At 34.8% G+C, this 24,035-nt stretch overlaps 2 protein-coding genes across 5 annotated transcripts; both read right to left on the reverse strand.

Moving 5' to 3' along the window:
* Window positions 1-271: 271 nt before the first annotated feature.
* LOC114302451 (uncharacterized) lies at window positions 272-3,816 on the reverse strand. Of its 4 annotated transcripts, none has more exons than XM_082881679.1 (4): window positions 3,360-3,746; window positions 2,191-2,240; window positions 1,642-1,723; window positions 272-565 (listed from the first exon to the last, which is right to left on the reverse strand). In XM_082881679.1, exons 1-4 carry the CDS (start codon window positions 3,625-3,627, stop codon window positions 516-518), a joined length of 450 nt encoding a protein of 149 aa, XP_082737805.1. In that variant the 5' UTR covers window positions 3,628-3,746; the 3' UTR covers window positions 272-515. The 4 variants fall into 4 exon arrangements, with proteins under 4 accessions (XP_082737805.1, XP_082737806.1, XP_028103283.2 ...); XM_028247482.2 differs by lacking the exon at window positions 272-565 and adding an exon at window positions 717-934 and having other exon boundaries at window positions 3,360-3,816; XM_082881680.1 differs by lacking the exon at window positions 2,191-2,240 and having other exon boundaries at window positions 289-565; window positions 3,360-3,749.
* Window positions 3,817-4,998: 1,182 nt separating this feature from the next.
* Window positions 4,999-8,528, reverse strand: LOC114302452 (calcium-transporting ATPase 12, plasma membrane-type-like). The gene is made up of 3 exons (XM_082881511.1): window positions 6,687-8,528; window positions 6,061-6,539; window positions 4,999-5,662 (listed from the first exon to the last, which is right to left on the reverse strand). The coding sequence occupies exons 1-3, from the start codon at window positions 8,526-8,528 to the stop codon at window positions 4,999-5,001; spliced, it is 2,985 nt and encodes a 994-aa protein (XP_082737637.1).
* Window positions 8,529-24,035: the final 15,507 nt, after the last annotated feature.

Raw genomic sequence — 24,035 nt, forward strand, 5'->3', positions numbered from 1 at the left:
TTATGAATTGAATGTGATATTTTGTTTGTTGTGGCTAAAATAGCCTATTTTGTCTTTTGTGACTATTTTAGCCACAAACCATCTTCCCAAACAGAAAAAGAATCATTTTGATGTCATTTGACATTGAAAGTTTGCATAAGTGATTTTGGATATGTTAGACACCATTAATTTGCCACTAAATAATTTAAGCTTAAGTATTTTGGGTCATATTAATATACCTACTTTGTTCAAGTTACTTGAGCAAGTAAATTACGAAGCGTTACAAATGGTATTAAAGCAAACCCATACACACAACCATGCATGTCACTCGTGGTTAGGTTTTACATCTGGTGCTTGAACTACAAAAACCCCAATACAAGTACACATAAACAGCCCAATCTAAAAAAATTTAATAAATAAAGCATGAACATACGGAAGATATGGGCTGTACCCTTCTTTGGGCTCTAAAATTCCAATGTTGAATTAGTAGTTCTACTTCTTCCACAAGTCTAGTAGTCTCTTTGTTTTGGTTTTCTCTAGATAGAGGCTTCAACTTCATCACTATACCAGGCTTTTAAACATCGGCCTATATATGATCATATCAGTAATATCAATATGCATCTCAATATAGTTATTTAAAAGCTTGCAGTGTTGTGTTCAATAGCCATCACGATGACGATGACAATATGACATAAGTTCATTTTGTTCTTCCAAGCAAATTCCAATTCCGAATGCAGTTTCTTTGCAACTAGGACCAAAGGTATCATCTTCTCATATAGGATTAGAGTTTTGAACAACGTAAAATTTTGACATACAGACCAAGTATGTATATATATCTAATGAAATGTATTAAACAGAATATACTGATATAACCTTTGAGAAGAATGAAAAAGAAAAAACAAAGGACTCTAGCCAGAAAAGAATCGTTTCCATGATTGCCAAGGGAGAAATCCACCTGCCAGAGAAATTGAATGCTTATTATCAACCTTGGCAGGAAAGGAAGATATCAAAAGCTGATATTTGACATCAAAGCGAAAATTGGAACAAAAAAAATACAGAAAGATTGTTGGACATCCCACAAACGTGAATGAAAACACACATACATACCAAAGAGAAAAACATACATTAGAAATCTACTATATCAATCAATCACTTTGTTTTTCTCCTCTCTCCTCTCTCATTCTCTCACATTCTATATATCAATCAATCAAATTTTCTCACACTTACCTATTCAACTACAAAAAAAAAAAAATTAAAAATTACAAATCATTTCAAAACTCATTATCAAACAAATTTTCAAATTTCAAAACTCTTTTGAACAACTTATCTTTCAAAATATAACTCAAAACTTAGAAGTCTTTTCAAAAACTAAACAAAATGGATAAGTATGTTGTTCAAACCCTCTCAATCTCACTCGCACCTAGAATTTTCATAAGTTCTTAATTATAATCCAACCCATTGAACTCTAATCCCCATACAGTTGAGAAAATTTTACATATATTGAATTTTTAGCGAATTCCATAATCTATATTCTAACCCAAATATATGATACATACTCAACAAAGATTAGTAGCTATGATATAAACATACAAACAAGCACACAACATTTTCAACATTCAAGAATAAAACTTGTTTTGGGGGGGCCAAGATATAAAATCATACCACAACCCGGGCATCGAAAATAGTATTTGTCCCTCAAAACAAGTCCTGAGCCGGCACATACCCCACACTTTCTCTGAGCTACCTGTAAATACAATGTCAAAACTCCAGTGCACAGCATAAACAGATAGTGATGATGATCCATAAGCAATAAGGAATTAAATTTGTTTCATACAACAGTTGAGGGAAGGGACTACAATTGATTAATATATGAAGTTTAGAGATATAATTGACACAAATTAAAGATTAAAGGAAAATACTATAAATCCCAAATAATTTACCAAATTTTCTATCAAATCTTTTACATATGTGTGGAACCCACACAAATCTATGTGTGTGGGTTCTTCTACACTCATATGAGAGGTTTAGTAAAAAATTTAATAAATTATTTGAGATTCCTAGCATAACTCAAGATTAAAAGACTAAAATGAAATCAGTGTATACTGGATTATTTGTGTAATTTACCCTTTTTTTAATTATGAAAGGGTGATTGTGTGGAGTTTAACTGATCTGAAAGTCTGGGACATGATAGAAAATATATATTTTACTTACAATTCGTTTGCTAAATTCAATCCCAGCAACCACAAATGGCATTACACCAGCTGCAAAAATTACACAGAATTTTAACTTTACTCGAAATAAAATAAAATAGATACCAAGATGAGAGTTTAGCCAATGTTTGGTTTATGAGAAAAATTATGGAAAATACTACTGTGAACCTGGAGCAACTGTTAAAATAACACAAATATATAAAACACTCACTTTAAGAATGAAGAATATGTTGTAATAAAATGGCACAATGTTATTTTATAAACTATACATTTGACAAGTTTATTTTTTTAATAAAAATTAGTTTTATGTCATTAGAATTGTAATTGTAATTTATCACTAATTTATTATGTCATTTTAATCCCCCAAAAAATAATAATAATTAAATCTTCACCAATTTATTAAGAGTGCTGCAAACAACCTCCTCTCAGGCATAAGAAAAATAATAAAATAAAAATTATGAGACACTTTTTATAAATTCAAATGCACTTTTTAACTATTTCAATTACACACTTTTTATCGCAATTATAATATTAAACAATGTTTCGTAAGACGCTTCCTAGTATCTGCCATTTATTAATAACAATTGAAATTATCATTGAGTTTTTTTTTCATTTTTTAGATGCATCTAAATATATTTAAAAAATAAAATATTTATAAATAAATTTTAATAAATACAAAAATATATATAATGTACAGAATTTTTATATTTTTTTAGTATTTAGTGAAATTCTTTTTAAAAATTGTACTTTCAAGTGCATTTATAGATCTAAATAAATAAATAAATAAGATTGATTAAAATATTTAAAAAAATTCATTAAAAATAAAGATATACGAATTAAAAAATTAAAAATTATTTTTAAAAATTCCAAAATTTTGAATAATTCATACAACAAAACGAGAAAAAAAAAATCATAAAACCATTCCCACTCCATTTTGTTTGAAGTACACCTTTTCATACAAAATACACTCCTTAAAAAAATCAAAATTCCAAGGTAGTTCCATTAATACCTATCACACAAAATACACTCACACAAAATAGACTCCGAAAAAATCAAAATTCCAAGGTATTCATGTATTTGAAGCAAAGAAAAGAAAAGAATATATTTTGAGTAAAATGGAATAGGAATAGCGGCTCCCAATTAAAAAAGGGGCAAATAGCGAAAGAATACCCAAAGCGCCGACGACAATTTGCCAGGAAACCGCTACCTGATCCGGATCCGCCGCAGCCAAAACATCGTTAATCGCCGCCGTGGCAGTTGTCGGCGTCTTCAAACGATGAGTTTTGATGGAACGATTGTTTCGATTTCTGGAAATGAGATTGATGACAGGTTTGGAATGGTCGGTGACTCTGCCGCCGCCGTGGACGACGGTCATGGTGGTGGTGGTGGTGGCGGAGGAGGGAGAGACCAACACGGCCGGAAAAATCGAAGCCTCCATAGCCGACGGCGAGGAAGTCAGAGCCACAGAGCGTAGTGTTTGAAATTGTGTCCGGTTCTGGGTTTTGGTTTGGCGCCAACCATATGGTTAAGTTGAGAATTCTGTGGGTACAAGATATTTGGTCTTTCTGTTTTACAACTGTTTGTAAATTGTACCCACAAAGGCCCTGTTTGGATTTTTCTATTGGACCGTGTTGTTGGTCAATTATGAGCCTATCATGCTCCCACTTTCATGATTCAATCATTTGATGTTTAGATTGGGTATAAATTAATCATTATAAATTTAAGAGTTAGGTATCATGAAATTTTTTTTATAAAAATAATCATGAAAAATTTATGACATTTGGATTACATTTAAAATAAAGCATCATATACTAATCAAGGTAATTCAAGGATCATAAATTTTTCATGATCATTTTCATGAAAGTTTTTTCATGATCCCTAATTTTTCTCTAAATTTAATAATTGTAATTGTGAAATTTTATTATATTTTTTTATAAAAAAGTTTAAATTAAATATAAAATATTTTTTTCTCTATTTTGGTTGGGTCAATAAAATGAAAAGAAAACAAATACGAATAAATTTATTTAAAAAATATTTTTTTAGTTACAAGAAAAAAAATGAGTATACATAAGTAATTATATTTGTTTACATTTTCATTTACTTTTACAAAATTTAAGATTTAATTATAATCTTACCTTATTTAGAAATAGATTGCTTTAGTGATTTTTTTATTTTTTTGACTGAAATATAAGATAAAAAAATTAATCTGAGTGGCAATGAATATTTGATTTTTTGATATTTGTTATTTTTTAATTTTTTTAGTGATTTTTGAAATGAATATTTGACTTTTTGATATTTGTTATTTTTTAAATTTTTTTTTAGTGATTTTTGACTTTTAAACTATTTTTCAATGTTGCCAAACGGGCCTTATTCAATTCATTTCCCATCCAAATTAAACATAATTATCAATCTGGTAATCGTAACCTCACTAGTTTATAATATTTATCAGCAATGCTAGGTATCATGAAAAACCTTTCATGAAAATAATCATGAAAGTTTTGTAACCCTTAGATTACACTTAGAATAAAGCACCACACACTAATCAAGATAATCCAAGGATCATAACTCTTTCATGATCATTTTTATGAAATTTTTTTCATGATTCCTAACTTTTCTCAATATTTATTTACAAAAAAATAAATAACAATTATTATTTATAAATTAAACTAATTATTTATAAATTAAATAACAATCTGATCACGTGGATATTAATATATGATAATATATTTAACAAACTATACACATTAAACGATTTACATTATTATCACTGTAAGTCCGGACTAATAAGGCCCACCAACCGAAAGCTCCATCAGGAAACTGGAATACTCTTGGCAACATAGCCAATGGGCCAAGACAGTGCTGCTACTCCGGTGCAAAAAAGCCACTTTCTGGGATCTAACAACCTCATCTTGTCGTTGTTGTCACAGAGCTTAGCCATTGCAATCTCCATCGCCACCGAATGCAGTACGACGGTGGCCCCCGCCGCCCCCACAAACCATCGGTTTCTATAAATTTTCTCGGAAAAGTTTTTCCACGAAAATATTATCCCCCTCCTCCTCTCTATTTGACTGGCGCTGAGCAGACCAAAAACCTGGAACATGACGTAAGTGTTGAACACAATCACATCTATTGTTGCTTGATCATCATCATCAACATGAAGCATAGTTTTTCCCTTGAAATGCAACATCAAAAGAATCCCAGTCTGGTACACAACTTGAACCAGCACATTTCTCCACACGGCCTTAGATGGCAGCAGTGCTAATGCCAACGGAATTGTTTCACCTGGAGGTGGATCAGAGGCGGCCAGAGCGAAAGCGCCAAGTGTGTCGGTGACGAGGCCAACCCACAAAAGTTGAACGGCCGATAGCGGCGTGTTGCCGGAGGGGATGGCGGCGATGAAGTTGACAGCGAGTCCGACTATGTTGACGATTAGGTGGAGCTGGATAAATTTCTCCATGTTTTGATACACAAACCTATTGGAAAAATTGCAGGTGTATTAGAAAAAGAAATAATATAACAATAATAATAATTAACCCCAAAAATCATTCAGAATAGTCTGTAAAATGGTGATTTTTTTTTTTTTTGCAAAAGTTTGTAAAATGGTTGAAGCACATAAAACCGCACTCGTGGAAATGATACATATATCTCCTGCATTGAGTTGATTGGTCTCAAAATATAAGAACTTCTAGTTTGCTTTTGTATAATATAACTATACACAAGAACCATTGTTAGTCTAGTAAAATAATAAGTAAAAAATTACCATAACAATGATAATAAGTAATAAGTAATAATATAGATGGACAAAAAAAAAAAAAAGCTTTTGTATAGACACCAAAGGATGAATAGATATAGTTTTGCAGTATACACAAACCTTCCACGCTTGATAACTGCAACGATGGACTCCAAGCTTCTGTTCAACATGATAATGTCGGAGGAGCTCTCTTTTGCCGCCACCTTTGAATCACTATCTCCGATCCAGAACCCGATGTCGGCTTCATTGAAAGCCTGGCTGTCTCCGGTACTCCGACCAGTGACAGCTATTACTTTGCCGGTAGTCTGCTGCTGCCTCTGGTACTGGATCAATCGAAGCTTGTCGGATGGAGAGGAATTAGTGAGTACCCGAATATCGCCGACACTCCTCCGGTGGCTCTCGTCGTTTTCCAGGATGTTTCGGATTTCGGAAGCTTCAACTATGGCTTTACTGATGTCGTCGTCTGTAGGATTGACAACTCCACTGTTGATACCCATGAAAGTTGCAGTGTTTTTGTCCTGATTTAGTATCAGTGTGATGTTAACTCCGGCTTCTCGGCAAGTTTTGACAGCCTGTTTTAGGTCTTCCTGGTATGGATTCTTCAATCCCACAAAACCCAAAAAAGTCATTTTTTGCCTCATCAGTTTTGGGGGTTCTTGTTCTTTTTGTTTTTCTTCTTCATCGACAAGGTCTATTTCTTCTTGTTTTTTGAGTTTTGGGGATTCTTCTTCACCATCATCAACAACAAGGTCTTCTTCTTCTTCTTCTTCTTCTTCTTCTTCTTGTTTTATGAGTTTTGGGGGTTCTTCATCATCATCATCATCATCTTCTCTTTTTCCTCCTTCTTTTTCCATTAAAACCTGTGTGTAAGCCAAAGCAATGCAATGAACACAATCACTTGCAATTTGCTCACTGATTTTCTCCAAATTCTTTCTTTGATTTTCATCTATGTAATTTTGTTGCCCGTCCACCGAGTAGAAGTGTGAGCACATGGGCAGCACGATCTTTGAATCGCCTCTCCAATGCATGTGAATGATGTTTTTCTGATTATCTCCATTCCTCCTCAACGATAAACCGTGACAATTCCCATCAATAGAGGCTTCTTCTTCAGTGTGAAGAATTGTGAAACTTTGCACCAACTCCTCCATTTTAACGCCCAAGAACAGCTTTGCCCAACGAAGTAAAGCATCTTTGAAAGGACCAGACCTGGTGAGGTGGCCGACCCCTTCACGTAGAGTGTCGAGGAGTTCATGAGTTAGCTCCGTTGTCGCCTCCTCGACAATATTTTCACCAATCCAAAGATCCGCCCTTGTTTTGTTTAAGGCCAGATCAACGGTTTCACAGGTGTAGATGGTGGTGACCAATCCTAATCCTGCAAAGGCGGGTAGATTTGTAACGATGGCTTGATGATCAATCTTCAACTTTCTTTTTGAACACCAGAAATTGGTGGAAATCCCTAAATTCAAACCTTCTCTTACACCCGTCAACACTACTCCAAGGATAGCAATTAATCTACTAAAAATGCCGGTGTTTTTCTTAAAAACTATGGTGGCATCATTTATTAGCTTCTCCATCGAAGTATTCATAATACTTCTAGTCTCTTCCTCGTTTCGTTTGATGCTAATTCCATTGTTGTTGGTCTTCTTCTTCAAAAAATAGCATAGCAACTGCACCACAAGAAGAACCAAGGACAGACCGAGCATGATCTTTTCCATGTTCTCGCTTAGCTTGTCCACATTAAACAACCACCGCGACTTGTGGTGTTTCATCATCTTGCTCCACCGGGGGTTTTTGCCTACCGATATCACGATCATTCGACAGTCCCCAACCGCCACTTCTGTGCCTCCATGGATTGCTGGGAATCGATTGTAATCAATAGCAGTTGGATCTTCAATTTCAACATCATCGAGCTTGAACGAAGAACTGCCCTTTATGAACAACCCATCAGCAGGAACCCTATCACCTGTCTTCAAGATCACAATTTCGCCAACCGTGACTTGGGAAGCGGGAATTTTTTGCGGATTCCCATCTCTGATGACATCGACGACCTTCAAGTTGTTCTTGGCGATCGTCAACATTCTCCGATGGGTTCTTTCTTTGTAGAGCCTGACAATGAAGCTAACCAACACAAGAATGAACATCATGGTTCCATCACACCACCCAGATTGGGTCCTATTCTTGAGCACGCCGAATACAACTGAGAGCGTTTCATAGCACAAGAGTAGTATCGTGGTGGGCTGTTTGAAAGATTCGAAGGCGAGTTTGAAGTAGGATTTTGCATCAGATAGTTCTAGTTGATGATCACCGTCTTCATCAAATAGGTTTGAACCAAATACTTCGTGACGGAGACGAAGATCTTGGTCATCCCCCTTTATACCCATTTCAAGATGGCTTTCTAGGGCCGATCCAATCCCTTCAACGCCGCCGTACTGACCAAGAAATTCAATGTTATTTCCATCAAGAATACAGTCGAGGGTTTTTGGGTCGATAGCAAAGTGGGCAAGGCTTTGATTCCGGAGACTCTCGATTTGTTCTGGAGCTCCAAGCTCCACATCACTGTAACGAGTTTGATGGTGTAGTGGTTGCATTGCTTGGGAAGTTTGAAAGAGATGGGAAGATTGAGGTTTCCGGGAAGGAAAGAAGATGAAATTGAGTTTGATGGTGGTTGAAATGAAGTGAAGAAATGATTCAAATATATAGGCAACGGCTGCAAAACCTACCGTGAGATCTGGTGCACGGCACACTAAAGTACAATGCTGTCTGCATTTTTAAGGAAGTTTCAATGTAGATCAGCAGCATTGCCTTAGTTGCGTCAGGCGTAGTCCCTTTTTATCCCAAAAAAAAAAAAATAAAAAAATTAATGACTATTACTATCTTGACTGGAAATTAGACTAACTTTTTAAACAATCATTTTCCTAATATATTATTAAATTTAAAATATAAATCTGAAAGATAGACTTATGGCCTATTTTAAAAAGTGGATTAAAAGTCACTTTTAATTTTTAATGAATTTTGATCATCTCTCATATTTTTTATATATTTTTTTAAAAATAATCAAAATCAATTTTTAACTATCTCTGCCAAACAACCATATATACCATTTTCCTACATAGATTTTCGCTACCACTCCATGGCAAAGCAAAAGTAAGGTCAAGTTTGGCTAAACTAAAAAAATGTACTTATTTTATTTTTTTATTTTTTTTAGATCACATCAATCAACATCTCTTCTCTACTTTTTCTACACAATACAAAAAAAATCAAAAAATACACTTATTTAATCTTTCCAAACTTAACCTAACCCTATATACCATTTTCCTACATGGATTTCCGCTACCACTCCAATGCAAAGCAAAAGTAACCCTATATTCCATTTTCCTACATGGAAGTCCGCTACCACTCCAATTCAAAGCAAAAGTAACCCTATATACCATTTTCCTATATTCCATTTTCCTACATGAAAGTCCGCTACCACTCCAATTCAAAGCAAAAGTAACCCTATATACCATTTTTCCTATATTCCATTTTCCTACATGAAAGCCCGCTACCATTTTCCTATATTCCATTTTCCTACATGGATGTCCGCCACCATTCCAACGCAAAGCAAAAGTAACCTATATACCATTTTCCGAGATGGATGTCCGCTACCACTCCAAGGCAAAAAACAAAAGTAAAAGCCATTCTTGTAGTAAAAGTCATTGCATGCACTCATTCATTATGAATTTGCCCAGCTAAAATGAATGGCTTGCTGTGGGTTACGGATTGAATTTATCATATTTATTCAATGGGTTGATGAAGAGATTGGGTTGTAAACAAATTGCAAAAATAATGAATTATGTGAATTTAATTCATAATTTGCAGGTAATCTATTAGAGACTTAGATAGTGTTTGGTTCATTAGAATGAAATGATTATTCCATCAAAATATTCTTTCTTATGTTTGGTTAGACTTAAAAAAATAATGACAAATATTCTTTCTTATGTTTGGTCATTCTATAGGAAAGCCTATGGAATCACCGTTCTATTCCCTCTGTAGTTAATTCTAAAATAGGTTTTCGGTTGGTACTGCTGCTTTTAGTCTTTATCTGAGTGGTTGGAACTTGGAAGTGTTAAATTTAGAACTATTAATTGCAAGAGTTGAACTATCTCAATGGTTTAAAAAAAAAATGGCTTATTCAATTCTTGCCTTCAGTCAATGCTATATGGAAATGCAATTGATTTATAATTATGTACTCTGAATTTTGGTTTGCCCAATGATGAGAACCTTGATCTAACATGAGTTATTTTTAAAAAAGTTTAAATGTTTTAAAAACATTAGTTTCGTGTAGTTCAACTCTAGCGTTTAGACAAAGTTTTATTGGGAATTCTATTGGTTGGGGAAGTGTATGTATTCGTCATGAAAATTTCAAATTCTATTATATACAAACAATTTAATGATTTATTGGTTGGGCAAGTTTTGTAGACATGCATAGGAGTGACAAACAATTTATTGGTTTTGGATTTTGGATTAGGACTGATTTCATCATGATTCATGACATTAATATATGCGTTGAGGTGAAATTAAAACAAAGTCTTACGAGCTTGTAATATGCTAGTCTTGGCAACACATGATAAAGCTGAACCTGCTAAATGCGTACTCAACTCATTAAGGCTTTTTATTCTATTTACTTCTTGTTGGCTTCATGTACTGTTTTTCGCAATTCAGCTGTCTATGCCATCATCTTCGGCCATCATGACCGAGATTAGGTCTAGACACATTAACAAGCGTACCCTGTTAGAATTCATTCAATTTATTCAATGTGTGAATGAGTTTGCCTTTCAATTTAAGTTTTAGTACAACTTACATTTGGCATGTTGGCAGATGATAAAATAACTGTTTTGGAGTCAGAAAAGAGAGCTTGGGAAAGTTCCTCGAATTATGAACATATAGGGGCTTCTTGCATTTTTTTTACACATATTGTCACCAACCTTTTGATCCTTCAGTAAATCATTGGGATGTGAAGTGTTTTTGCTGTATCATGAACTACTTATTTTATTGTTTCCATAAATAACTTTCCTCAATAATTTGTTTGATACCAGTGCAAACCACATTATCTAAGCAACCTTCCCTCCTTTGCAACATTATCTAAGTATTGTTGATGTATTGAAAGCAAAAGAGAAGAAATGAATAGCAATGACTTTCCTCACAAGTTTCTATTTACATCAGCACTTTCTCATCATTGATACTTCACAACACTTCTTTCATAACAACATATATGCATGTTCTATATTGGAATAAATGAATAGTAATGACTTTCATTATTTAATATTGATGAGATTTCTTTTTTATTTACTACATCTGTTTCCTAACTCAATTGCTGAAGGTCTCTTCAGGCTTTGGAGATGCAAGAATCTGAACACAAGTCCAATTGCCTGGTTGGGATGATGGGTTCAACTTCCATGGTATTGCAGGTAAGCACGTCTTTTATTTTTTCCTATGCAGTAATTTTACATTGTGTAATTGGATCGAGGACACTATGAATATGTCTTTCTATATTTTTATTAGACATGCACTTGATTTAACATTCATGCAATTGTTCTGCAGGTGCCAGCAGCAGTGGACGAAGGGGATGGGTGAGTGGGAGTAGTTGGCCCCTTCCAATCGAAGGGTTTTATGGAAGGACTCGAACAATGGGAGCTTATAGCATTGAATCCAAAAAATCAAAATTTCATAAATCAGAGCATTAATAGAAAACACAAACAGATAAAAAGGAAGCAAAATGGAAAAGAGTGAGAGCTAAAGGAGTGTTCTCACACAGAAGTCGATTTTGACCATGAAAAACTCCATTGAACCTCCAATCATCGCCGACACGACTGATATCTTCAGGTACCAATCCCAAAACTTCATTTCTCTATTTCACTTCTTTTTCCACTGCAAATTTGTACAAAAATGAGCAATTAGGGCAAGATGCTTTCAGCAATTAACAATCAAATAGCCATACTCAAACGCATACACACAGATGATCAGAGAAAGAACTGAAGAGATGTGAAGCAGAAGAAAAACACAAACCTGAGAAGAAATTAATGGATTAGAAAGCATACCTTCTGACTATTTGAAGAACCCATGTATGTGCGTGTATGTGAAGCTGTATAGGTTTTTGTGAGTGAATGATGAAAGAAAGAGAGACAGAAAAACAGAGCCGAGAAGGAGAGAGAGGTTTCAGGCAACGGTGACCAACAAGGAGGTGAATCGGTGCTCCGGTTGCCGGCCAACGCGAGGAGGACCGACGGTGAGAGTGGAGGGGAGAGGAGCGGCGGTGAGGGAGGGGGAGACGGAGAGGGAGAAGGACATTGAAGAGAAAGAGAGAGAGAGAGAGAGAGAGAGAGAGAGAGAGGCGCTATTAATGGTTCAAGCTTGGGTTTGGTTTGGTGAGCGTGAGATAATTTATAGAAATGGTTATTGGCGACTAAAACTTTTTGTCGCTGAAGGTATTTTATAAATCCCTCTAAATATTTGAAATGTCTCCCTCCAAAACATTTTACTTCTTTGGCGACTAAAATTCAATTTTGTCGCTAAAAACAAACTTTTGGCTACCAAAATTTTGGTCGGCAAAGGTAAAAAACATATTTTTTTATTTTTCGTTTTCATTCGTCAAAGCGAATCGAAAAATTATAATTTTTTTCTAAAATTTTAAAAAAAATTCAATAAAGATAAAAATTAACAAAAAAATAGTAAATATTTGTTGCTTATTTTGAATTTTGAATTTTTTTAAAATTTTAAAACATATATATTTTTTAGATTTGGCTCGATAAAATGAATTGAAAAAATAAAAAATTTTAAAATAAAATTACTAAAGGACAAATTTTTTTGAAAAATAGGTGATTTTTTTAGATGTTGCCCAATGGTTCATGTGATACAAAAATAAAATTTAAAATATTAATTTATTATCTTAAAAGAAAAGAGAAGTAAAGGTTACAAAGTTTCTGTACAAATTCAAACCAATGTTTTATTCATATACCTACTACTAATGGAATTCATTTTTATTTTTATTTTTATTTTTAAAAAAAAAGCTTCTTTCAATTTTATTTTTCTCATTAAAAAAAAAAGAAAGTCAAATTTCAAGTGGAGACATAAAATGTCATTGTTGTTAATCTATTCATACTGCAAAAAAAAATAAAAAATTTAAGATTTGACAATCTCTATACGAAAAATTCAAGATTTGACAACCTCTTCATAAAAATAAAAATAAAATAAAATATTTTGTTTAGTAAACTAAAATAAAATAAAATAAAAGTAACTATTTTGTTTAATCATCTTTGGCGACTAAAATATGATTTGGTCGGCAATGATAAAAGTAATCATTTGTTTTCATTCGGCTACCAAACAATTTAGTAGCCAAAAGTAGCTCTACAGCGACTAAAAAGGAATTTTGTCGCTGAAAATATATTTTTAGCAACCAAAATTTTGGTCGCCAAAGATAAAAAATAATTTTTTTATTTTCATTCGGCTACTAAACAATTTAGTAGCCAAAAGTAACTCTACAGCGACTAAAAAGGAATTTTGTCGCTGAAAATATATTTTTGGCGACCAAGATAAAAAATAAATTTTTTATTTTCATTCGGCTACTAAACAATTTAGTAGCTAAAAGTAGCTCTACGGCTACTAAAATTTCTTTTAGTCGCCAATTGTGATATGTTTAGCTACTAAAAATTTTTTTAGTCGCCAATTGTAATATTTTTAGATACTAAATTTTTTTTAGTTGCCAATAATCAACATTCCCCTACTAAAAAAATTTAGTAACTAAAAACTTGACTTTTGCTGACTAAATTGTTTTTGGTAGCCAAAAATGGTTGCGAAAAATGTATTTTCTTGTAGTGTAGTGATGCCAGGACGGCATCTTGTACTTATTAGTACTTATTTTTGGATGGTTGGAACTAAAATGTGTAATGGAAGTAGTTGGTTTTTCCTGTATTATGTATGAAATTAAATTATTGACGTTGGATTAGACTTGGTTCTTATGAAATTTGTAATATATATATAATTGGACATTCAATATTAATTTTTTGGATGGTTGGAACTAAAATGTGTGCATGTTGTTGAATGCTTGATAACATATTTAGTGTTGATGGATTATATTGTTTATATAGGGTGCAGGTTGTATTAATAATGGATACAGGTTGTTTAGAAAAAAAAAATTAAAAAAACACGTTAAAGTATTTGGCCACCAAATATTTTGGTAGCTAAATACGTAATCAAATGTTTTTGTGACTAAGAATTTAATAGCAAAAACATAACCCAATGCTCTTTTAGTGACTAACACTTTAGTCGCCGAATGCACCTTTTGCCGACTAAATATAGTTTCGTAGCCAAATGTGTACTTTCGGCGACTAATTATTTAGTAGCTGAAGGTGACACCTTCCCCGACCACAATAACTTAGTAGCCAAAAAGCCTCATTCGGCGACTAAAGGTTTTAGTGGCGGAAACATAACATTTGCCGACTAAACTAATATTAGTAGCCAAATGTAGTCACTTTCGGCGACCAAATGAAATTTAGTCGCCAATACTATCGCCGACAGGGTAAAAGCGACGAGCTTGGCGACAAAATATTTTAGTTGCTAAATCGTTTCAGCGACTAAATATTAGACTTTTAGCGACTAATATTTTGGTAGCCCAAAGTGATATTTTTTGTAGTGTTATATGCGGAGGGTTTAAAAGAGAAGGAGAATGATAAGAAACAAAAAGAAACAAAAAAAATAATTATAAAAAAGGAAAAGAAAAAGTTGAGTACGAAAGAAGCAATTTAGAGAAGAAAAGAATTCTGGCTTTTAATTAAAAGTTAGATTTATCTTTTAATTTAATAATGTGATAGTTTATGACTATATTTAAAGTAAAGGATGAGTATGGTCTGGATTAGTCTAAATTGAGATAAAATTATAATTAATCTGTTATTTACGGTTCTTAAAAGATTAGAATCAATCTAATCCGTTTAAATCGTGGAACCAATCTATTTAAATATGGATTGGATCGGTTTAAGACCATGGATTCACATAATTAAATAACAAAAAAATATATAACATTTTAATTTCATTAAAACATAAACATAGTATCAAACAAAAGTAGTGAACAAAAGTAACAAACAAAAGCAATAAAACTGGATACATATTACACAAAGCAGAGTTCTCCTCTGTATTAAAACTAAACATTATATCAAACAAAAGCAATAAGAAAACTGGTTTAGCTTTTATATGAAATAAGAAATGATATTATGTGGAAGGGCTTATAATATAAATATAAACTATTTGTATACAGTCTGGATCGGTTTCAATCCGGAACCGTGGGGTTCAATCCGGAACCGATCCTTAGCCTACAGATTTTTAAATGTTCAATCTAGAACCGAACCAGGGATTCAAAAAATCAATCCAAACCTACCGAATTGGATTGGACTCGATCGGATTATGGATTATACGGATTTCTTGGTCAGCCCTAGTGTGAAGCTGTGTTTCGAAAAGAATTTTGAGTTTTGAGTTATATATTGAAATTGTTTTAGGTTTATTTTTTTCTAAATATTTAAAATTTTTCTTAATTTTATTTTTTTAGGGTAAATTTTTTATTTAAAATATTTATTTATTTTAATGTGGGTTGTATTTACTATATTGTACGCTGTATTTTTTTAATATTTTAAATATATATTTTCAATATTTAAAAAAAATTTAAAAATTATTTTTTATTTTAAATAATTTATTTTATTTTTTACAAATTTGAAAATTTTTAAATGTTAAAAAATTTTAAATCGCCCATATATATCTAAATCATGACAAATTATTTGGCCAATACTCAAAAAAATAACAAAATATTTTTTTTGAAAAAATAAAAAAATAAAAAACATTTTTCTTCAAAACTAAAAATAAAAAAAGAAAATATTTTTTAAAAAAAAAATAGAAATAATTTTAAAGAACAAAATAAAAAAATATTTTATAATTTTTTTTTGTTTTAAAAATAGAGTTTTAAAAAGAGTTCTCAATTGAATGTTTGGTTATGAGTTTTAAAAAAAGTTTTGAATTAAGTGTTTAGTTAAGAATTTTGAAAAAAATATTACATTTTTTTTTATTGAAATCATGATTCCAATCTAAAACCAAATGCTACCTTCGTTCGTTTTTTGTTTTTATTAAATTTTATAACAAGCATATTTTTCAAAAAGGAGTATTGAAATTAGCACTTTATTTTAGTCTTTTACACTCATTTTAATGAGAAAATAGAAGAAATCTAATTTATGCATCGTTTGGCAAGCAAGTGTTTTAGTCTAAAAGTTAAAAAGTTACTAAAAAAATTAAACTTTCATTTGGCATATCAAACTTTTTTATTTTTTGGCTATTTTAGTTACAAAAGTACAAAATAAGTTAAAAAATTAATAAAACAAAATGTCACATCCAAACCATAATCATTTCATTTTTTTTCTCACAAAAGTCAAAAAAGCCAAAAAGTCTATCCCAAACGAGATTTTTTAGCCCCGAACTAAAATAACCAAAAAGTCAAAAGCCAACCCACATCCCAAACGAACCCTAAAAGCCTATAACCTATACTAAAATGTCAAAATTTTCATTTTCTCTCTACTTTTTACATATCTTTTCGTAAAAAATCAAAAAATTATTACAAACATACTAATTTTTTTTACCTCATATTTTAGCTAAAAAACCAAAACGTTACTAAAATAACATATTCCCAAACGAGGCCTTAGTGTGAAAAGTATAAAATGAAATTTATTTTAATTTTTTTGGTAAATTATAAATATATTCTTAAAATTTGTTTAAAATATGAATTGTTTCCTCTAATTTGAAAAATTACAAATATGTCTTTGTTATAATTTTTTATTTAACATTTGTTAATAAAAATGGACAATTTGTTATGAAATTAGAAACTTTAAGGGCGATATCTAAATCATAGAATTATAAGAAACAATTCATATTTTAAACAAAACTTAAAAAGTGTATTTGTAATTAAATTTATTTATTTTTTATACTCTCTTACAATGTGAAGGTGGTGGCGAAAATGAAGGTTGGTGGGGTTTATGGTTTTTTTTTTTTTTTTGGTTGAGAAAAATACAAAACTTAATAATATATTGCACATTTGATAATAAAAGTACATTAGAGTAAAAAAAGAATTAAAAAGGATAAAAAGAATTTCCATGCAAGGAGGATACAAGTCTTTACATAGGGAGAAAAAAAAAAAAACCTTCACATTGGGAGGAGAAAATCCCCATGAAATGAGAAAAACTTTACATAAAGAGATATTATGTCATAAAAAAACAAAACGATCACCACAAAAAAAAATAAAAATAAATACCGATCACCTTCACAATCCCTTTTTTCATCACAACCAGTTGTTTTGTTACCTTAATTTTCCACCTCTACATTACAAAATAAAACATTTTCGATCTAAGATGGTCACTGTGTGTGCTGTTTTCTGACCACACTGCCAAATAGGTACTCAGCTGGAAAACACCGGCAGAATAGATTGCGCCCGAATAACCTGTCACAGAAAGATGAGACTCTGGCAGTGGTTCTTCCACCTATGGGCACTCTGACGATCAAGTCAGTATTCAATTATCTCTCAAAGATAACAAACATTGCTTTAACTCACAAGTCAGAAAAAAGCATGCCTTAGACCCACGAAGGTGCCTTACTTTTATAGCCAGCACTGACCTGATCCTTGTAGAAGCTTAACTTCAATGGACTTTGACTCAATGCTTATCATGGACTCTCAAATAGATAGAGATAAACTCCCTAAGAGCTTTTATCTTTATCTAGATTGAAATCCTTTCCTATCTAGGATTCTTATAGCTTATCCGCTTACCTCGGACTCCGATATCTCCGCAGATAACCTCGGCCTAACCGAGATTACCTCAGCGCCATGACCTGTGACACCTCGGTTGGTACTTCGGTGCCACCTTGGCCACTTGTTGTCATTTACAAAAATATACCCCCACAACTGCCTCTTAGGTTCTATTACCTCGACATCTTGAGGTGACGGATCCTATATCATTTTTCCACATAGCATGTCGGCTAAACATGACATATCCTTCATTACTGAGGTCATCACACGTTGGCTCCATATGACCAAAATTTCAGTGTGTTTTGTCAATGCTTTAGAACCAAAAACCAAGTTTTTCAAGTTCTTTAACCGAGATAATCCCCACAGCCGAGGTCTTTTTTTTTAGGTGGGTAAGTCATAAATTGCTGAGGGCTCTGCTTCATTAAATCAAGAACTTCAAGAGTTCCATCTGCGTATGAGCTGTCATGCATGACTTCTCATTTTAGCCACGCATCTTTTTCTTATTGATCCATACCTAACACGTGCCATCAGGTCGCGTCATTTCTGCGTGCGCCGCCTAACAGACACGTCGTCCTAGGCCTACTAATTGTGATTTTGCCACATTTTCGTGTTTTAATAAAAAACACCTCTCTCTCTCTCTCTCTTTCTCTCTCTCTCTCTCTGTCTTTTCACCTTTGCATCTTCGTCTTCTTCCAAGTTCTCTCTCTCTAAAGTTTCTTGTCTCCAAACCGCCATTTATTTCAAGCTCTCAAGCTCTGCAACTTGCTCCGTTAATCCCTTTCAGTGAAGCATTCACCGCTCCGCTCCATTCACCGTCATCGTCTGACTTCGGCGAATCTCACACCGACGCTATTTTCTTTGGTAAGTCACTGTTCCCTTCTTTTCAGTTTTTTATTTCGAACTTGGTTACGTTTTGCAAACTGCTATTACGAATCTATTCACGTTTTTGAATATATTTGCTTGTGTTTTGAATTCTATCACTTTGTGTACCAAACATGCTTTGTTTGGAATTTTTAGTTGTTCAATCTGCTTTTGATTTATGGCCCTTATGCGCACATATGCACTGTTTCACGTATCTCGATGTTTTTGATAGTTTATCACTGTTCTTGATTTTTAATTTGTGTTTTTGAATTTCTGCTACCTTCCTGAGTCTGAATCATACTCTTTGCCTTGTTTTCTTGTTGCATTTTCCAGATTCCTGCCTTCAATTCTTGTTTTCATAGTCTTAGGCTTGGGATTTGTTCTAGAACCTTTTCCTTTTAGGAAAATCGAACCAAAAACACTTAAAATTTTCAAAAAAATTCACCTCAGTGCTCTCTAGGGTTTTAGCTGAGGTCCCTGAAACCCACACAAACCCCTTTTTTTTTTGAATTTTCTCACCTGAACTGTGTACCAATTCCTCCCAAGTCGACATTATGAGAATGTTTAGGTGGAGAGTAGACACTCCTACTAAGCTAGAGTACTTTAGGTAGGAGTTTGCCATCTCTACCGATATCCACCTTAGGCTCGCAGGGGATGAGGACTCCATCATGCTCAATGGGGACTCCATGATTTTCCCTGTAGTAGCCTTTATAGAGTGTGAACTTCGGTTCCCTCTTGACATCCTCTTTCACCAAGTCCTTCACTATTACAAACTGAACCCAATGCAGCTAGCCATTAACTCTTACCGAGTCATTAACAGTATAATTGCCCTAGCTAGTAGAGAGAACGCTAAGATAACTTTAACCGATATCCAGTACTGTTACACTATGTGTGGCCTGAAATCCGAAAAAAGGCTGTATCTATTACCTCAAGCTGAGATCCACCGAGTACAAACTTACCACCGACCTCCCAAACTCCAACAAAGGTGATGGAGATGATTATTTCATCGTCTTGGGCAACTGGAAGTTCCCACATGATGACGACCTTCACCTCTACCCTATAAGCCGAACAGTGTTCAAAGAAGGAAATGGTAAGAGCCAAGTGTCACTTTTCCTATTGTCAAGCCCTTATTACTGTTATTCCTCTTATTGTTCTAATGGCTGTTTTTTACTTGTAGTTCTTCCTCAGCCACCAAAGGACTTCCGCAAAACCTTCTACCCAAGCAAGGACTTCAAGAAGTTGTTGGGTTTGCTAGTTGACCAGTGGAAAACCCCTCTGCTGCTCAACTACATCCCAACTTACAAATCTGTACTGCCCGACGTCCCGAAAAAAAGCAAGTCTCCTCCTTCAGCAACAACTACTCCTACCACTACGTCATCGCGGCCAGACCAAGCCTCAACATCTGACCCAGCAGAGCAACCATCAACATCTACTCCGCAACTAATTCCTCCAGCTCAGTGTCAACGCCGACGTCGGGCTCCTGTCAACACTCCTGCTGGTAGAACTCGTAGCCAAAAACGTCGAAGTTCTGAGGCGTTGGTTTTCAATCCAGCCAACCTACCCACTGCACTTTCGGCAATTCACTTCGGCACCAAGGTTATAGTCGCCGCCACCGCCGACGAGATGGGACAAAACAAGGCCGTAGTCAAAGAGCTTTTGGCCGATATCTCGGGCGTCGTGACAGTTTAATCTTCCCCATCACAGTCCCAGCCCAAACCGAAGCCAAAAAGGGTAAAGAGGGCTAAGGCAAAAGCCTCTTTTACCAAGGTGAAGACACCGTTCCAATCTCGAAACTTGCCGAGGTTGAAAAAACAAGCTCCGCCGTTGAAAAGAGGCCCCACCGAAGCTGACCCTTCTAAAAGTACTTGGTCAAAGAAGCCGAGATCTGAATCAGCAACCACCTCAGGTCCACAAAGACCTGATGACCCCTGGGCCCCATCAATCACGATTGAGGACAAGCCAATCAGAGACGGTGAAAGAGCTACTGACATTGAAGTCAGCGTCGCCCTCTCTACTGCATTGCTCCTCCCCAATGACCTTAACTAAATGACCAAGGTTAGCGAAAATGAAAATTTTGCTCTGATGGTGCAACACTCTGTCCTGGTAAATCCCTAACACTTGGTACTCTCCATTCTCTATTTTTCATACAAAGAGTTTACTAACTTTGTTCTTTTTATTTCTAGGCGATCCAGCACGCGCCACTCCTTCGCGATGCAGGCAAAAAAAATGAAGAGGGAGCTAGTCCACAAGACCAAGGAGGCTGCTGGCTTGCTTAAGTCCCTAAACAAGGCCAAGGCCAAGGCCAAGATGAAAGCCTTGATAGATTAGGCCAAGGCAGCTAAGCAAGCCCAAGATAAAGCCGAAAAAAAGGTCGATACTGCAGAGGCTGTTGCTGAGGTTCTCAAAGCCGAGAAAAAAGAGACCAAAGCAAAAATAGCTGAAGCCCAAGCCGAGCTCCAAGCTGCCTTGGCCACAAAAGACACCGAGATCAAAGTAGCGAACGAGAAGGCCTATGCTGAGGGAACATCCAACGTCTGCGAGGAAAACAAGAAACAAGTCAAATAGGTATGCAATAAGGGTTACACCCTTGGTTGGATGGCTGCTCTGAAGGAGTTGGCTGTCCCCGAGGACTCTCCTCTCAAAGATGAAGGCCGACTTGCACTGTCATTCCCTCCCGCTTCAAGCCAATTTGAGGCTAAGGCTAGGGGGAAAGAAGAAGAAGAAGACGAAGACGAAGAGGCCAAGGTGGCATTTGATACTGAAGTTCCTACTGGGGCCAAGTCCCCAACTCTAAGAAGGCTGCCGAAAAGATGTCACAGCTGTCTTCTGGGACACATCCTGCCACTGACACCGAGTAGTCTTTCTCTAGGAGCTTTTATTTTCTGTGCATTGTAATTTTTTTCTTTTTGAACGATGTATAGCTTTTATTTGACTGATGTTCCTCTTTACTCTTTGTAAATGAACAAGTAAACTCCTATGCCTGGCCAAAGTGCCTTTTTTTACCTGAACAACTTTCTTATCTGAATGTAAGTCTTTATATTTTCTTCCAAGTGTTTGAATGTATACCTTCTTTTATTCTATGTGCCATTCCATAATTAGAATATTTTTGCATGTTTTCAAAAGTGCACCTTATCTGTGCAATCTCCTCGGGAAAAAATACCTCGGTCATAACTTCTAATTTGTTCATCTCGGCCTTGTCTGAATACTTGAAAACATTGTAAAGATATTTTCACAAGTGTTAACTAAAACTTGCCACTTTACTTATTGTCCTCTATCAAGACTTCAGTCTTCCATGATTTCCAAGTTTGGCAACCTGGTAATCTCGGCAAGTACGTGTGTACTTTTTTTAAATTTACCTCGGCTTGACTTTAACTTGTAAATTTTGCTAAAAATTTCAACAAGTACTAAGCCAACTCTAGCTTGTAAATTTTTCTATAAAAATTTCAACAAGTCCCAAAGCACTTTGAACTTTTACTCATCATTCTCCAATTCTCTGCCCCCTAATGTGAACTTAAGTTTTACTTAGGTTCTCATTAAGCACGTGGCTATGACCTTGTTGCCGAAGTTATATTCAAACAGAGATTAGCCGAGGTTCTCAACCTTGGTTCCTCTATTACTCTTACTCAAATGCACTTAGTTCCAATCTGTGTTTGACTTTGCCGATATGGCAAGTCCAGGTTAATTCAACTTAGTTCAACTCCATTATATGCAAGTATAATTCAACTCTGTCATACAATGAGTCTAAGTTACTCGTCATGTTTCACTTGGAAACATCGCGAACTTAGTTCAACTCTATTATATGCAAGTATAATTCAACTCTGCCATATAGTAAGTCTAAGTTATTCGTCATGTTTCAATCAGAAACATCGCCAACTTAGTTCAACTCTATTATATGTAAGTATAATTCAACTCTGCCATATAATAAGTCTAAGTTATTCGTCATGTTTCATTTAGAAACGTCGCCAAGGGACTGGTTAGTCGTATTACACAAGTTAGAAAAAAAAATCGCGCTAAAATTTTATTATTATTTCGGCTAATAACAAAAAACTTTAATTAAAAAACTAAAAATCTAATGATAAAAAAACTTCAAAGTTACAAGTATTCCAGGGTCTTGGCAACTCTTTGCCTTCGCTGTCTTCAAGCCTGTATACTCCATTGCCGGCGATTGAGATGATTCTAGAAGGTCCTTCCCAATTTGGGCCAAGCTTTCCCTCTCTAGGATCCTTCTTGTTACCGACGAATTTTCTTAGGACAAGGTCCCCAACTTGAAACTCTTATGGATTGACCTTCTTATTGTAAGCCTTAGCAAGCTGCTGTTGGTATGCCCCTAGCCGAATGGTTGCTTTCTCCATTCTTTCTTCCAATAGGTCCATATCTCGGGCCAAAAATGCCTCATTAGTTCCATTCTCTACTCCCTGGGTTCTGATCCCTGGGATGCCGACTTCCAATGGGATTAGTGTCACGACCCAAACCTGCCCCTATGGGTTTAGCATCGTAACCGGCCAGTAATCTGTAATTACTAAAGGCCTGCTGAACAGTGAGGATAGTAATACAGAGTAAGGGGCTGGCAAAAGCCATACAGTAATTAAAGATGTCCAATGAGCTGTGACAAACTGAATGCAAAAAGACTTTTATGAACAAGCCACATTCATAACCGAAACATATATACAACCATCATATGCACAAACATCCAAGTTAGGGACCTAATCCCTTCACTGTAACTGCACAGTCAAGTCTAAAACACTTATTACAAAATAGAGACAGAAGGGTGGAACAGAGACACCCCAGAGCAGCCTTAGCTTGAACAGACTTAGAACCTCAAAGTGAAGCACAAAGGTTGGCTTGACAAAACGGGAGCTTAACTTGGCGCTCCTAGCTTCGGTCCGGTGCCTGGACACCTACATATAAATATAAACGGTGAGCTAAAGCCCAGTGAATAACATATGCGTAAAGGGGTTAAGAACGAATGTCATTTCAGTAATTAAAACAGTTAATTGTATCAGTAAATCAGTTATTCAATCAATGGCTCATATTCCATGCCATAACAGTTATTTAGAAACCATAATAGTCATATGTGGTACATCCAATACGAAAGTAGTACAGTAGGTCTTGACAGACCGAACAGTCAGTTGATGGCCACCAAACAGTAAACAGTAGTGGTCCCAACATTGGAACCGACAAAGATCTCTGTAACAGTAGCAGTAACAGTACAGTAACGGTAAGTTGCTAAGGATGCCACGAATGCAGTTTACAAATAGGACAAACATTTATTCAGTAAACGATGCCATTTCAAAAAGCAGTATAATCAGTCGTTCAAAAATAGTTATAATTGAACGTATCTTTACAACATTGTTACTCATAGAGTACTGGGCTACAGACAGGGTAGTCAGCGTCCTCGGGTGCCAACCCTACACAGTTGCAGAACGAA

This window comes from Camellia sinensis, chromosome 7 (assembly GCF_055761805.1).
Source record: "Camellia sinensis isolate YWXY chromosome 7, ASM5576180v1, whole genome shotgun sequence".
Classification (NCBI taxonomy): domain Eukaryota; kingdom Viridiplantae; phylum Streptophyta; class Magnoliopsida; order Ericales; family Theaceae; genus Camellia; species Camellia sinensis.

Excerpts from the sequence above, each read along its gene's own strand:
- LOC114302451 (XM_028247481.2), bottom strand. The coding sequence starts at position 3,627 with ATGGAGGCTTCGATTTTTCCGGCCGTGTTGGTCTCTCCCTCCTCCGCC. Across the intron at positions 1,724-3,359 it reads AATTGTCGTCGGCGCTTTGG|GTAGCTCAGAGAAAGTGTGG; the intron begins GTATTCTTTCGC and ends TTGTATTTACAG. Across the intron at positions 935-1,641 it reads TTTTCGATGCCCGGGTTGTG|GTGGATTTCTCCCTTGGCAA; the intron begins GTATGATTTTAT and ends TTTCTCTGGCAG.
- LOC114302452 (XM_082881511.1), bottom strand. The coding sequence starts at position 8,528 with ATGCAACCACTACACCATCAAACTCGTTACAGTGATGTGGAGCTTGGA. Across the intron at positions 6,540-6,686 it reads AAGAAGAAGAAGAAGACCTT|AATCCATACCAGGAAGACCT; the intron begins GTTGTTGATGAT and ends GTGGGATTGAAG. Across the intron at positions 5,663-6,060 it reads GCAGTTATCAAGCGTGGAAG|GTTTGTGTATCAAAACATGG; the intron begins GTTTGTGTATAC and ends TTTTTCCAATAG.